Genomic DNA, 15633 nt, shown 5'->3' on the forward strand with positions numbered 1-15633 from the left:
AGTTCAACCCCGAGTAAAGCAGAGACAATGGGGCAATGAGCTGGCTTTCCTAAGAATAAAGCGAGAGGAAGTGATGTGGTCGCTGCTAAAATCTGAGATCCATAAGAATGTCATTGTAAATGCGGAGATTTCCTCTCATTCTTGGCGTGTGGAGCTAGTTAAGTAGGTGGTTGGATGCCCGTGGCCAGAGAACCCGTAGGCACAGCACATGTGGGATGTTCCCGGACCACTCCTGTGATGGGAATTCGGGAACTAGGACTTGGAAAAGAGTAGTCCTGAGGCTATTGGTAATCTCATGTGACTACTCAAGTTTTAATTTAATCAATTAAAATTAAACTCCTCAGGCTCACTGGTCACATTTCAAGTACTCAGTATACACATGTGGCTGTTGGCTCAGATATGAAACGTTCCCATCATCACAGAAGGTTCTGGTGGACAGCACTGATTGTCCATCTCATCGTTTATGGAGGAGGACTGAGGCCCAGCCTGGAGCCTGGCTTCCTCCAGGACTTGCACTCGTTGGTAGTAGACCTGGGCTGCAGGCCCAGCGGTCCCAGGTTTCCCACTGCCCTCTGCTGCCTCTTAAGAATATTCGCAGGCTAGTCATTTTCAGGCTCCTGCAAAGTCACTCCGTGCGGGGAAAGAAGACATTTTCCAAGGTCCTGATGGCTCCTGCTGCTGGACCTTCTGGTGTTTGGTTTTCCTGATAAAAAGTTGGCAGTAAAATGGATAAGTTTTGCACTGGGGTGTAGATTTCTACCACATTTTTACCTAATATAGTTACCATTTTTAAACCTCCCAAAACTTGATTACTTGTTATAACAACCCCTTTGAAAGGCTTCTTTGCTTTCTTTCCCTGAGTTTTTATAACTTTAGTGTAATTCAGTTGCATGAAATACATATATATATATATATGAGAACAAGGCCGAAGCCGGGTGATTTTCAGAGGGCTGACTCTGTCATATATACACACATACATACATGTGTCATGTACACGTGTATACATACATATATGTACATATAAGTAAAATCTCCACAGAGTAATTGCCTGGCTTTTTTTTATTTTAATATTCCCTTCCAGGGCAACAGCTATTTTGGCATATTTACCACAAGAACTTCTAGGCACATCATGTTATGAATATTTTCACCAAGATGACATAGGCCATCTCGCAGAATGTCACAGGCAAGGTAAGCCGGCTGCACAGAGGACGTTAAGTTTACATGCCCCCGCTTCTGCACTGGTCCACACGGACATCCGGGAAATCGGCCCCAGGGCTGTAGCCTCAGCCAACCCAGGGGTCTCGAGGCCAAGAATCTGTGAGGAGAGGAGGCTGGTGGCCCGGCCCTGTTCATCCCCTACAGAACCCAGCCCTGCCTGCCCAGCTGTTTCTGGACAGAGGTCCGGCTGATTTCCAGAGGGCATCCCTTATTCACAGGATCCACCTGGACCCCTGAAGATTTGGTGCGGCCCAACAGTTCTAATTCTCTTTTTCATAAAACCCTGCACTGCTGCCTGTCTTTTCCTCTTCGTTAATGGCACGGCCACATATGCAGCCTCTTCGGAGAGAAACCCGTATTGACCCTTCCTTTACATTATCGTTTACCAGATCGGTTCATTCACCTCAGACATGAATGTCCACAGAGGACCCTTTTGCCACCTCCACTGTCCTGGTTCGGGCCCTTGTGCCCACCTTATAATTGCGAGAGCCTGCTGACAGGCCTCCCTTCTGCTCCCAGTCCCTCTTCTGTCCATAGTTAACCCATTTCTGTGGTAGACCAAGCATGACAATGTCCCATTTCTGCTTAAAACTCACCTTTACACTCAAGGCCAAATGCCTTTGATAGGCATTCAAGGCCCTCTGCCACCTGGCCCCGACCTACCTCCTCAGCTTCACCCCCCATCCTTGCCTGCCCAGGCCTGTGCGCAGCCGCGCCGACCATCTCACTGTCCCCTGCCGCCTCTCTGGCCCTGTCACAACTGGGCACTGCTGCATTCTTCCCTTTGTCAAACTTCTGTTCATCCCTCAAGGCCCCAGTCTCCTCCTCTGCACAGCTGCCTCATTGTTCTCCTGCGGGCAAGTGTCATAGTCTGTCTCCTATCTCCAGGCCTGGCACATGAAAGGTGCTCGTTTCATGTTATTTACATAAAAGAATAGGTTCGAATAGGTGAGTGACTTCTCTGAAGATGTCCTAAAAGTGCTGTACTGCCTCGGGCTTTGAGATGAGAAGAACACGGTCCCTTTGCACCACGTCTTCTCATTAGCTGGTGTCCACGTCACCACTGATTCTGGCCGATGTCTGCAATGCAGCCAGACATTTCCTGGAGCCATCATCTCAATACACTGGGAAACGGGGACAGACTCCCAACTGAATCGCAAGGCTCTGAGTCAGCCCCTTAGAAACGACCTTGGCTTACTGGAGAGGTGGCATTGGAGCCCGATGCGTTAGGATTTGGTGCGTTTCATACCCTCACCTGAGGAAACAACAATGTTCATGGTTTCTTTGCATTTGCAGTTTTACAGACGAGAGAAAAGATTACAACAAACTGCTATAAGTTTAAAATCAAAGATGGTTCTTTCATCACACTGCGGAGTCGATGGTTCAGTTTCATGAACCCTTGGACCAAGGAAGTAGAATACATTGTCTCAACCAACACTGTTGTTTTGTAAGTGTTTCTCCTATGTCAGAAGTTTCTTCGCTTCAACACGAAATGCCCTGGGCTCCTTACCAGGGAAAGGGGTGCAGCCACAGCCAGTATCACATCCTTTAGTGCCAACTGCTAATACCCTGTGAAGCCTCAGGATTGCAGAAGCCAAACGGGTTGTTAACGGGACAAGCTTAGTGCTCATACTGTGCAGGCCCCAGGCCTATGGTATTGCTCCAGGAACCCATACCACCTCCTTCCAGATAAAGCAGCCAACCTCTGAATTCTGCAGGCCCTTTACCCGGGGCTGCCAGGGCATCTCTGAGGGAAGGGCTGGCAGTCCATGGAAGGCTCCCATGGGCATCAGCTCAGCCTGGCCTTGGCTGAGGGGGCGCCCACCAGGCTGGTGGCTTGAGCATTGCAGCTGGAATGCCACCTGCTAGAGAAGCAGGGAAGGGAAAGACCTTCGCTCTGGCTAGGCCACTCCCCACATCTCCCTCCCTGTGGTGTCCAAACCCCCACCTGTGGTTCAGGCTGAGCGAGGGGCTAGGGCAGGTGCAGTGCAGGCTGGCAGGGAGCAGGCCCGCAGCTGGGGCAGGGGCTGCTGCAGTCACCACTGATCAGAAGGGCCCCCAGGCAGTGAGGCCAAAGGCCAGGATGCCATCCATCGTGTTACCGCTCAGCGAGGAGACCTTTGGGCCACTCACTCAGACAGACACTTCATTTTCTGGCCTGTCCAGGTCCAGAGTGGACACCGGACATCTTGGCCAAGGTGAAAGGTGCATGGTCTGAGCAGGCCTGACTCACGTTTCCTTCTTGCTGGGATGTTCACAGAGCCAGCGTCCTGGAAGGCAGGGACCCAGGCTTCCCGCAGCTCACAGTGTCCCCCCACAGCATGGACGGCATGCTGCCCCCTGGAGAAGGTAACTGTTGCCCAGGGCATCGGGCTCGCCCCTGAGAAGCTGCTTGTGAACAAAAGGCCTCTCGTATCTGGGGTCCCCAGCCACCCTGTTTTGTGGAACAAGGGAGGCCTCGCGAGGATGAGCACGAAGGACACGGTCTTCTCACCTTCTCTCTGAGCCTGGAATACCCGAAACTTGGTTTTGTCTTTCCGGAGGCTGCTGGGCCCTGGAAGCTCTTGAAATAGCAAAGTCTGGCTCCTCTCCTGCTTCTCCCCCCTCGTGCTGCCTGCTGGCTGTGATGCATCTGACGTGCTCTTTCATGACTGTCACAGGCCCCTGTGTGGGAGGGGGGTGCTGTGCCCCGGGGCTCCCTCCCAGGACTCGGCCTTGCCCCCTGCTCTCCACATTTGCCACGTCCTCTGTGGGCACTTGCACGTGCTCTGCAGGACCCCCTCCATGGGTGACCTGCATCCAGGCCCCGCTGAGCTCCAGGTCTGTCTCTCCACTGCCTCCTGGAAAGGACCACCCAGAGTCCAAAGGCACCAGGAAGTCAGCACATCCCAACCAATTCTCCCCAAGCCCCTCTGGTTGCTTAAGCCAGAAACCTTATCTCCACCTCTCCCCTTCTGTCTGAACATGGGACCTGCCTCTTCTGTCTCAAACCTCTCATCACCACTGCCACTCCTTCACCCTCTCACCTGTGCCTGGTAACTTCCTAACCCGTCTCACTCTGCCTGCCCCCATCCTCCGCTGCAGTTCATCCTCCATGCAGCTGGCTGTCTAACAACCAAATCTAAGTCATTGCCTTTCTGTGTAGGGTCCGTTGGTGCTCCTGATTCCTTCGTGCATCTGTCCAAATCTGTTAGTCTGGCATCCAAGGCCCTTCATGGTCTGATTGGTACCCGCCTCCCCCGTCGCCTCCATCACTGCTTCATCCTCATTCACAATGAATCTCTTGGAGTGGTCTCCCAAGTGTTGTCCTCCTCAGTACCCTTGCATCTACTGGTTGCTGTGCCTGGAATGCTTCCCCCTCCCTGCCTCTCTGCCAAGCTAATGTATGCTCCCTCTCTCAAGACTCGGCTTAGGGTTGAAATCTTCAGGAAGCTGCCCCTGGCCAGGATGAGTTGGGTGCCTCATGCCTACTTGTCAAACTTGTCCCACTTTGCCACTGTTCATCTTGTCTGCCACCCCAGAGGCTGTGAGCCTCGAGGGCAGGGAGCTGCCTTATCTGTGCAGCACAGTGCATTCAGTGAGGGTATGCTGAGCCGGGAGGGGAATTGGGTTCTTCAGTGCTTTGCCTCTGAACCTGGAAGGAAACCTGAGCCTTTTCCTGCCAAGCTATGGTTCTAACCATAAGCCCTAAGGCACAGCCCTCAGGTCGAACTTCAAGTGCATCAATGGATGAACTGATTGTAATTTAACGTACAGTAGTGTTTCTTCCTCGGTTTCCCCTTCCTCACTCTCTGATTCCTTTGTTGTAGGTGGCCCAAAGAGGACCCACCCCACTGTCCCAGGGATTCCAGGGGGAACCAGGGCTGGGGCAGGAAAAATAGGTCGAATGATTGCTGAGGAAATCATGGAAATCCACAGGCAAGTAGCATCTTCTAGTTGTTCCCTTAAACTGGTGGTTCTCAACCCAGAGCATTCTCACCCCCCACCACCCCCAGAGGATGTTTTATAATCTCTGGAGACATAGTTGGTTGTCACAAATAGGTGGGAGGTTGCTACTAAACATCCCTGGATTGAGGCCAGGGTGCTGCTTCCTGAACATCCTACATCATTGGGTGTATATAGTTATAACCTACAGTACACAGACCTGTCTCTCCCCCACCCCACCCCCAACAAAAATAATTTCTGGTCCAAACTGTCAATAGTGCTGAGACTGAGAAATCCTGCCTTAAATAAAGAGGCTAAACCCAAACAGCCCAGAGCTAAAGGGAACTCGGTGGGAGGCTCCACTCTCTAGTGACTTGGTGTATGGCTCAGGGTGCTTCCCAGTGAGGACGGGGAACACTGGCACCCCAGGACTGCAGGAGAGCCGAGATCTGGTTTTCAAAGCATTCGCTTCTCCAATCACAAAACTGCCTGGGTGTAGTGGAGACCAGGCCCTTCGGCTCCTGTTGGAAGCTTCCTCGGGCAGGACTGCTCCTTCATAGGAGTGACGGAAGTTTACCGGGTGTGAGTCCTGGACCTCTACTTCAGCAATTTTCCACCTTTTTCTTCTCATGGCATACATAACTAATGACTAAAATTCTGCAGCACACCACAACAATATATTTTTTGCCAATCTAACAAAAAAAATGGTATAATTTTGATTCATTCACACTGGACAGCTATTGTTGTGTTGACTGTCATTTTTCTATTTGAAAAAGTGCTCTGACTAAATAGGTATCGCATGTCTTAAAAATTCTTGGGGCACTCGGTTGAGAATCACTGCTGTACTGGTACTTGGTGGTGCTCAGGAGATTCACTTAGCTTCTTGGTCTCTGTTGACTTAGGCCGTGGAAGGGAGGCATATCTATCTCCAGGGATTGCTGTGGGATCTTGGGGAAACTCAGGACAGTTCCTGGCACAGAAACTGAAAGAGAGGGCTCAGAATTGTTACTTAAGTCTAAGTCTGTAAGAGCAGTCATTGAGAAGGAAGTAGTTATTATGAGTCCATCTGAAGTTGGGGAATGGAGAGTTGGAAACCAGGTCCTGCAAACGTAATGGGACACAATCATAGGAAAAGGAAAAACGACCGCTAATTCTTGCTGCCACTGGATTTGCAGGTGAATGGGGCTGGCTCTGTGTTCCAGTTGGCTCTAGGGGGGCTCTGACCCAGCAGGTAGCTGTTCTGTTCCAACCCAACAGGAATGAAGGATGACACTTCAGGAGGGAGATGTGGGGTCAGCGATGACCAGGTTGCCATCAGCCACTGCATACCCTGTGCTTGGCTGAGACCATCCAAGAACAGGGTAAACCAGCCCTTGACCTTGATGATCTCACAGTCTCTGAGAAGCCTGTTTTCTTTATAACAGAGAAAAGGGAAAGCACATGGGCTGAAGCAGGCAAGAGAGATTTTGAACTTGGTTGAAGCTTGGGTTTGTGATGAAGGTAGGCATTGCTTCTAGAAAAGACAGGCACATGCTGGGTGGGCACATGAGTGGCATATTCAGGGTCAGGAATCTGGCCACCTAATTGGGCAGTCTCTTTGTAAAAAGCCACAGAGCTCTGATGGGAAATTTTTAATATCACTAAGAAGTGATGCTGAGTAGTTTACACTGGAAAATGATAACACCCCAGTCATTATGGGATGCTGAACAGGTGTTGGTAAGCACTGTGGAAGTCAGTTGAAATGGGAGGAGAGGAAGGTGAGCATGCTTGATAACCCAGGAACGAGGCCCATCCTACAGTGGTGATGCTCTCCAAAAGAAAAATGAATAATATAAGGACTAGATACTGAAGATGAAACAAGAAACAATGAAAAGGCAATTCCAAGATGGGGAACCTGGGAAAAAGTGGTTTCACAGGGAGAGGTAAGAAAAGGTGGAGACGGCACTTCGCAGTAGGCAATTAGTAGGCCTCTGTGTGTCCTAAAGGTGCATATAGATTTATCCTTTGAGAAGCTTATGATCCAGGAGAGAGAAAACTTGTTCACTCACAGATCACAGAACTAGGCAGTGCAGGCCAAGTGCCAAAAGGCTGCTGGGCAGTGGAGAGTGGTCCCTGAGGGCCCCAAAGCCGCATTCGTCTATGAGGAGCTAGGAGCCTGGTGACCACGCAGCGGCCACCATACTCTGCCTCAACTCCAGCTTCAGCACCAGGCCGTGGCCACTTTCCTGAGGTCCTGCAGCTGCCAAGTGCGTGTGGGTTTATGGTTCTAAGTCTTCCCCTCTGTAAACCTATGCTGAGAAACACACTCGCTGAGAAGGGCCTGGAAGGACCATCATTTCTCTATTGCCTTAGAACAGTGGTTCTCAACCTGGGGGTCGAACGACCCTTTCACAGGGGTCGCCTAAGACCATCAGAAAACACATATATAATTACATATTGTTTTTGTGATTGATCACTATGCTGTAATTATGTTCAATTTGTAACAATGACATTGGTGGTCACCACAACATGAGGAACTGTATTAAAGGGTCGCGGCATTAGGAGGGTTGAGAACCACTGCCTTAGAAGATGACCACTACTACTGCAGAGCTACTTTCTAGGTGTGGCTGAGCATCCTGGCACCTCCGTGTCCCAAGAGTATTCATTGGCTGAACAGTGTTTGCAGGGAAGAAGATAAATCAGTGCTATGGGTTTAGTTCATGGTATCAGAGATAGAGACTGAACTTCTAAAGTTCCCTCCTGCTCTTGATCTGGGTTTTGTAAGGAAACAAAACTGGCCACTTACTTGAAATTCCACCCTGAATTCCAAACCATAATCCAAGGGCTTTGTCAGTGAGATGCTTGACTCCAGGGTCTGCATCCTAGATTAGGTGTCTATGGGATAAATCCAGCTTATCACCTGCTTTTTTAAATTTAATTTTTAAAATATATTTTTATTGATTTCAGAGAGGAAGGGAGAGATAGAAACATCAATGATGAGAGAGAATCAGTGATCAGCTGCCTCCTGCACACCACCTACTGGGGATCAAGCCCACAACCTAGGCATGTGCCCTGACCGGGAATTGAACCATGACCTCCTGGTTCATAGGTCAATGCTCAACCACTGAGCCATATTGGCCAAGTTTGCCTGTTTTTTTATGTAAAGTTTTTTTGGAATACAGCTACACCCATTCATTTACAAATGATCTATGGCTGTTTCAAGCTACAGTGGCAGAGTTGAATAACTGTGACTTAGAGAGCCTAAAGTAGTTACTCTCTGGCCCTTTACAGAAAAAGTTTGCCAATTCATCCTTCATCTTACACACACACACACACACACACACACACACACACACACACACACCCTCCCTCTCTAAAAAAAAAACGGAAAGGCAATGTAATTAACTCCTCTTTTCTCTGACAGGATAAGAGGGTCCTCTCCTTCCAGCTGTGGCTCCAGCCCACTGAACATCACAAGTACACCTCCCCCTGATGCCTCTTCCCCAGGAGGCAAGAAGGTAAGCCCCTTCTTAATCTAGAGAGCCTCTTGCCCAGGTTCTGAAATGTTGGGGTGAGAGTATACAATTACAATTGTGGTTGCTGAAACATCTTTCCTCCTTGAGTAAATGCACGATTGTGAGGCTAGGTACAAAGTATACTGGTGGAGCTAGGGTGGCTTGCTGGCATCCTTAAAGGATTAATTGCCTGTGAGTGGGGAAAGCAGAGAGCTTATTCTAAGGAGTGGGGAGTTATCAGTCCATTGCGTTGAGGGAGCAATTCAAGAGCTCCCATGAGGGAAGGATTAGTGAGTACCACACACAGAGAACTATCCAGTTCCCTGCCAGTTTTCAAGGGCGAAAACACCATTAGTGTCTAGTGCAGGGATCGGAAACAGTGATGCTACCAGCAGGGCTTCAGAAGGCAAGCCATGCCTCTGCAGTTGCAGGGCCTGGGGATCCGCCGCCTGGGTTTCCTGTGGCGTGCAGCATGGGTGCACGCAGTTCATCAGTCGCCCCCCTCACAAAGCTAGCTAGAGGGCTACACTGTAAATAGGCTTAGAAACCACTCATCTGTTTCATCTTTGTCAGAGAATTTCCAAGTCTAGGTCCATGTTCATTGTAAATCATAAATCCGTTTATGGTGTCTGATGTTAATAATGTTAGGCTGACTCAAGGGCCAGCCAGCATCTTTAGACAGTCTTCCCCTATCTTCCAGAACACATACAGAAAGAAAGAGTATTAGTAATTTACGTAGATGGGACCAATAAAGCACAAACTGTAGCAGAAGCAGGACGTGGGATTTTAAAACTGGGCTCCTCCAAGGCTCAGGTAGCAGGAGCTGTGCTGCTGCCAGTGGGATGGGGCAGGGCCACTGGTGAGAAGAGGGAAGGTCAGGACTCCGGTGTCTTCTACCAGGGCAGCTTCACTTCTATGAATCTTCTGGGCCTTGCAGAGCCCTGAAAGGATCTTACTCCCCAGCTCCCGCCCCCCACCCCCCAAAGGCCACCGACGACATGTATCTTTTACCAGTGCAACTTTACTTCTATCCTATCTAATAAAAGAGAAACATGGTAATTGGCGTACGACCGATACCCTTTTCATTGGCTAATCAGCGAGATATGCAAATTAACTGTCAGCCAAGATGGCGGCCGGCAGCCAGGCAGCTTGAAACTAACACGAGGCTTGGTTGCCTCAGTGACGGAGGAAACCAACGTTCCCCGCCTGCCGCTGCCTCTGAGCTGGCAGTTTAAGAAACTCTGTAACAAATACGCCCAACTTCAGCCAGCAGATTGGCAACATTGTAAGCAAAGGCCAGAAACCTACTTTCAGCCGGAGGCCTAAGAGCTGGAGCCAAGCCTCAAGCTAAAGCTGGCCCAGAATTAAAAAAAAAAAAAAAAAAAAAAAAAAAGGAAAAAAGGAGCGTTTGGGAGTTCAGTCACCCCCAGCCTGAAAACAGCCCTCAGCCCCTCACCCAGACTGGCCAGGCACCCCAGTGGGGACCCCCACCCTGATCCAGGACACCCTTCAGGGCAAACCAGCCGGCCCCACCCGTGCACCAGGCCTCTACCCTATATAGTAAAAGGGTAATATGCCTCCCAGCACCGGGATCAGCGGAGCCGTGAGGCCTCCCGGCACTGGAATCAGCATGACAGGGGGCAGCACCCAAACCCCCTGATCGCCCTGCGGCTCTGTGTGTGACAGGGGGCGGGGCCACAACCTCCCTATCCACCCTGCTCTGTGCCTGATAGGGGGGAGCTCCCCCCCCCCCACGGGCCCTGCTCTGTGTGTGACGGGGTAGAGCCATAACCTCCCCCTCGGCCCTGCCCTGAGTGTGAGAGTGGGGGTGCCCCAACCCCCTGATCCGCCCTGCTCTGTGGGTGATAGAGGGCAGCACCCCAACCCCCTGATGGGCCCTGCTCTGTGCGTGACAGGGTACAGAGCCCCAACCCCCCTGATGGGCCCTGCTGTGTGTGTGACAGGGGGTTGCTCCACAACCTCCCCATCGACCCTGCCTTGAGTGTGACAGGGGGCGGCGCCCCAACTCCCCAATCAGCCCTGCTCTGAGCCCGACCAGGGGCTGCACCTAGGGATTGGGCCTGCCCTCTGCCACCCGGGAGCAGGCCTAAGCCAGCAGGTCGTTATCTCCCGAGGGGTCCCAGACTGCTAGAGGGCACAGGCCAGGCTGAGGGGCCCCCCCTCCCCCCCCGAGTGCACAAATTTTTGTGCACCGGGCCTCTAGTTATATATAAAATAGAGGGCCGATGCATGAAATTAGTACAAGGGTAGGCCTTCCTTCCCCCGGCTGCTGGCACCAGCTTTCCTCGCAGCCCCGGCTTCATCCGGAGGGACGTCTGGTCTAATTAGCATGTTACACCCTTATTATTACAGATATGCGAATGTGCCTAGCCTTTGCTAACAACATAGAAATAGCGTTGATGAGATGAAGTCTGGGCTGCAGCTGAGCTCCTGGCTGTTCTGTGGCACTCCTGGGTCCTTCCTCCATATGGGATCCCCTCTCTTTAGGCCGGTTCCCCTCCTCTACTTCTCAGTTGAACTTTTAGGCACTTGACTTCCTGGTACTACCAGGAATCCCACTGTATCAATCCAATATAATGCTTAAGTACATTCTTTTCATCTTATCCTCACAACTTTATAGGTAACAAAATCTAGGCTCCCCAGTGTGAAAGATACAGCCCAGCATTTTTTAATAAGTCTGGTTCCAAACTATCTTGGGGTCTCTTGATTTCTGATTCCTTTTTACACCAGTAACTGCCAGAGATGAAAGAGCATGTTCAGCATCACAAAGCCCCAAGTATTTTTAAAGCATTTCTGGGGGGGGGAGTCCCTTTTCTTTGAGCTTATACAAGTGGGTATGAGAAGAAATTCTGAATGTATTCTGAGTCCTCAACAGAACTCATACGAGCACCTAAACAAGATAGAGTTAAAAATGACAGCAGCAGTAACCGGTACACTAGAGCCACAATGCTTCCAGCCCTCCCCACTTTCAAATTTGGCAGGTCTGAAAATGAGCCGTTTAGCTTGCCAGTTGTTTTAGTCGTGTTCAGCTGAAGGGGAGGCTAAGTGAGCCTGTTTCCAGGCGAGTCCGGGCTCCAGAGGCAGTAGGTCCACACAAAGCAGCCAGTCCTTATGTGTCATCTGTGATGGGAAAACTTAATGTTTTTTGTAGATCTTTTCAGGGCTCTGCAAGGTCTGAACTCTTTTCATAATAAGGCTGAAAGATTATTTTTTCTCACTGTGTTGATATGTGAACAAATAGTACAAAAGCAATGTTGGGTAAAACTGCTGGTGCCTTTGCAAAAATGAGGGCAGGGACACCAAACTGCACTAGCAGTAGTCGTATTTTCTCACTGCCATATACTCGAGATGAAAAAAGCAATAAAAATTTTAAAGACAGTTTCATTTAAGAACGCCCTAATGAAGCAGTAAAAATAACTGCTTTTATAAAACCCTGGAGTAATTTTTTCTGGCACTGGGACACAGTAGGAAGTACGCATGCAGCACCTGTGCTGCTCACAGCCGTCTCAGGAAAAGCCCCTTTGACCGTGTGAGTTCTGAGCTGCACGAACAGCTTTCTTCACAGAACACTTATGTTTCCTATTGTAAACTATGGCTGTTCAGACCTAGGTATATGCATACATTTTCCTTGAAAATGATGAAGTGAACCTGTGACTTCAAGGAAAACAACTGACAGTATTTGTTGCCAATGATAAAATTACAGCTTTCAAGCAAAAATTAGAATTTTCAGAAAACGTATCTGCTACTTTGAGCTCAACAGCTTTCTAAAACTTAAAAAATATTTCTGCCCAGCCGGTGTGGCTCAGTGGTTGAGCGTCGACCTATGAACCAAGAGATCGCAGTTCAATTCCCAGTCAGGGCACATGCAGAGTCGCAGGTTTGATCCCCAGTAGGGAGCCTGCAGGAAGCAGCTGATCAATGATTCTCTCTCATTATTGATGTTTCTCTCTCCCTCTCTCTCTAAAAATCAGTAAGAACCTATTTAAAAGATATTTCTGATTTAGGCTTTATTTTTGTTATCCCCTCCTCCACCACCCCTCCCTGGAACATTTTTCCATTAATTTTTACACAGAGTGGAGGGGAGGGGAAAAGACACACAGAGAGAGAAACATCGATTCGAGACACATTGATTGATTGCCTCCACACGTGCCCCGGAGTTGAGCTTGCAACCCAGGTATGTGCAGCCCTTGACTGGAATCGAACCAGAGACCCTTCAATCTGAGGGCCAACGCTCTATCCACTAAGCCAAATCGGCTAGGGTGGATTTAGGTATTATTAACGATTAGGATGTTTTGATGTTGTACAATGAAATGTGTCAATGTGTCAGCATTTGAAATATTTGCATAACAGTGAACGGGTATTTTCCAAATGACCAATAACTCAAGGTTATTTTATTTTTTATTTTGAGAGTACATTTATTAACGCTGGGGGCAGTGAAACAAGGAGAGGCTTAGGACAGACGCAACAGGAGGGACTGCTGTCAGTTCACTGGAAAGTCAGAGAAAGGGGAGCATTGGAGACAGGTTCAGGGCTTAAGCCTGGGGAGATGCCAATGTCCATCACTCCCCTGGTTGCAGTCTCATGGGGTCCCTTAGAACTTAGGAGATGCCCACCAGTGGGGGAATGGGAAGGGGGTGGAAAAGGTGCAGGCATGCTCGCGGGACAGAGAGTGCGCCCAGTGCAAGGTGTTTTACAATCATGCAGAGTTAAAAGATCCATCCTAAGATGGATATACCAATGGATTTTAACCGGAGTACAAAAACTTCATTGATGTGGTTTCAGATTCCACATTGCAGCTAATCTTTTGAGAAACTTCCACTTACTGAGTTTTGATGTAATATCAAAGATTAATTCCACAACTATTTGGAAAAAAAACAACTATTAAAATACACCTTCCTTTTCCACCTATATAACTAGGAGACCAGATTTCCTTCATATACTACATCAAACAACACATCTAAACAGACTAAATGAAGCATATGAGAATCCTGTCAAATTCTAAGGCAGACACTGGATTTTTTTAAGATGTAAATCAACAACACCACTAATTTTTTGTTATTTTGGAAAAGTTATTTTTCATTAAGATGGTATTCATGTTAACATGTAATAGGTTTATTATTTTAAGAATTTATCATTTTTAACTTTATACTAAACATTGATGAATATAACCCACATAAACAGAAGTTCTTTGAAGTCCTCATTTTTTAAATTGTATAAAGGGGTCACCAGACCAAATATTTGAACTGTAGAGATAAGGAAGTTGTAATGCCACCTACTAGCAAGGCCTGAAATCACCGACTCTCCTGAAATTCAAGGATCTACCAGTTTCCCTCACCTGCATCCAAATACTTCTCCCAGGTGCTTTTCTCCCAGGAGACTCAGTGGGGAAGGAAGCGGTGGGTGGTGGGGGAGGGAGGAAGCAGACAGAATGAGAATTCTGCTGCTGAGGAGTAATGATGCTTTTCAGGGCCTTAAGAACTTAAACCACTGGTTACTGGAAGCGGGACCTGTAGTTAACTGGTGAGGAGAGATTTACTTCTAGTTCTTCGTTTTCATTTGGATTCCTCAGAGCTGTGCCTCTTCCCACTTTAACAAGCTCTTATTTCTTCTTCAGCAACATCTGTTGCTGTAAGTTTTACTCCCTTATAGGGGAACTGCCCAGCTGGGCTCAGTGAGGTTTAGTCCTTAGCCCTAAAGAAACATGTGAGCAGCATGATCCAAGGTAACTGAATGCTCTAGGGATTTTATTCAGCCTTTAAATCGCCTTTGTGGGTGGAATCTAATGAAGAGAAGTTTTGGGGAGAGTTTTTTTTTTTCTTTGACCATTTTTAACAATTTGTCTGAAATCATCCAATAGGAAACTGCAGCCATTTGAAGCTTTTTCCAGCCTGGTCCTTGGTAAGCATATACTGACTGAAACTGCTGGTGATGTGAAAACTTCACTTTTGTTTGTAGATTTTAAATGGAGGGACTCCAGACATTCCTTCCAGTGGCCTACTACCAGGGCAGGCTCAGGAGCACCCAGGTTATCCATATTCTGATAGTTCTTCTATTCTTGGTAAGTGGCATTTTATTCATTTCCATGACAATAACTTTTCAACACATCTGACATGTCAATTTTAATAATATAAATGTCCCAAACAAGCTTGTTCTAGATAAATTTGATAACAAAGTTTAAAATTTCTTTAAAACTTTACTTCCAAGTTGAGTTCTGATTGGAGTATCCAAGTTTGTCCCTGAACTCAGAAGATTACAGCAGCTTAGACACGCACAGGCTTTCTCCACCATGTTAGGGCATAACCTCTTCAGAGGTTTAGAGATAAAGCCCAGAAGGGTGATAGCATGCGTTTCAGAGGGTATTAAAGGGTCCACTTCTCCCATCCCATCTGTCTTTTTCTATAATTATCTTTCTAGATCTCCTTTTCCTAATCTCTACCTTCTTTCCTATTTCTTTCCCTATGTAATTCCATCCTTATAATTATATCAGAAAATTAAATTGAAGTCAACTCAGATGCTTTTAATCTTTATTATTGAAGTACTGTTTCTAAAAAGTTGGTTCTTCCCTCTAAAAACCCAGAGTTTAAAAAGTATATATATATACTAGAGGCCCGGTGCACAAAAATTTGTGCACTGGGGGGGGCGGGGGGAGGAGAGGGGGTGTCTCTCAGCCCAGCCTGTGCCCTCTGGCGGTCTGGGACCCCTCGGGGGATGTCCACCTGCTGGCTTAGGCCCACTCCCTGGGGGATCGAGCCTAAGCTGGCAGTCAGACATCGCTCTGGCAGCCCTCGGGGATGTCCACTTGCCAGCAGGGAGCAGGCCTTAAGCTGCAGTTGGACATCCTTAGCACTGCTGAGGAGGCGGGAGAGGCTCCCATCACCACCACTGTGCTGGGAGCTGGCAGCCTGACTTGTGGCTGAGCAGAGCTCCCGCTGTGAGCGCACTGACCGCCTGACCCCTGGTGGTCAGTGTGTGTCAT

The 15633-nt window shown here is 48.5% G+C and overlaps 1 protein-coding gene across 12 annotated transcripts in view; it reads left to right on the plus strand.

Moving 5' to 3' along the window:
• The window catches only part of BMAL1 (basic helix-loop-helix ARNT like 1), a 105582-nt gene that overhangs the window by 89071 nt on the left and 878 nt on the right, over window positions 1-15633 (plus strand). For 7 of the 12 annotated variants that reach the window (XM_059708953.1, XM_059708955.1, XM_059708958.1 and 4 more), the window contains 7 exons: window positions 1082-1188; window positions 2515-2665; window positions 3479-3567; window positions 5028-5136; window positions 8546-8639; window positions 12730-12831; window positions 14613-14715. In XM_059708953.1, coding sequence (XP_059564936.1) covers window positions 1082-1188; window positions 2515-2665; window positions 3479-3567; window positions 5028-5136; window positions 8546-8639; window positions 12730-12831; window positions 14613-14715 — 755 coding nt within the window. The remainder of the gene's footprint in view (window positions 1-1081; window positions 1189-2514; window positions 2666-3478; window positions 3568-5027; window positions 5137-8545; window positions 8640-12729; window positions 12832-14612; window positions 14716-15633) is intronic. The other 5 variants (XM_059708960.1, XM_059708961.1, XM_059708962.1 and 2 more) reach the window with 2 other exon arrangements.

This window comes from Myotis daubentonii, chromosome 9 (assembly GCF_963259705.1).
Source record: "Myotis daubentonii chromosome 9, mMyoDau2.1, whole genome shotgun sequence".
Taxonomy (NCBI): domain Eukaryota; kingdom Metazoa; phylum Chordata; class Mammalia; order Chiroptera; family Vespertilionidae; genus Myotis; species Myotis daubentonii.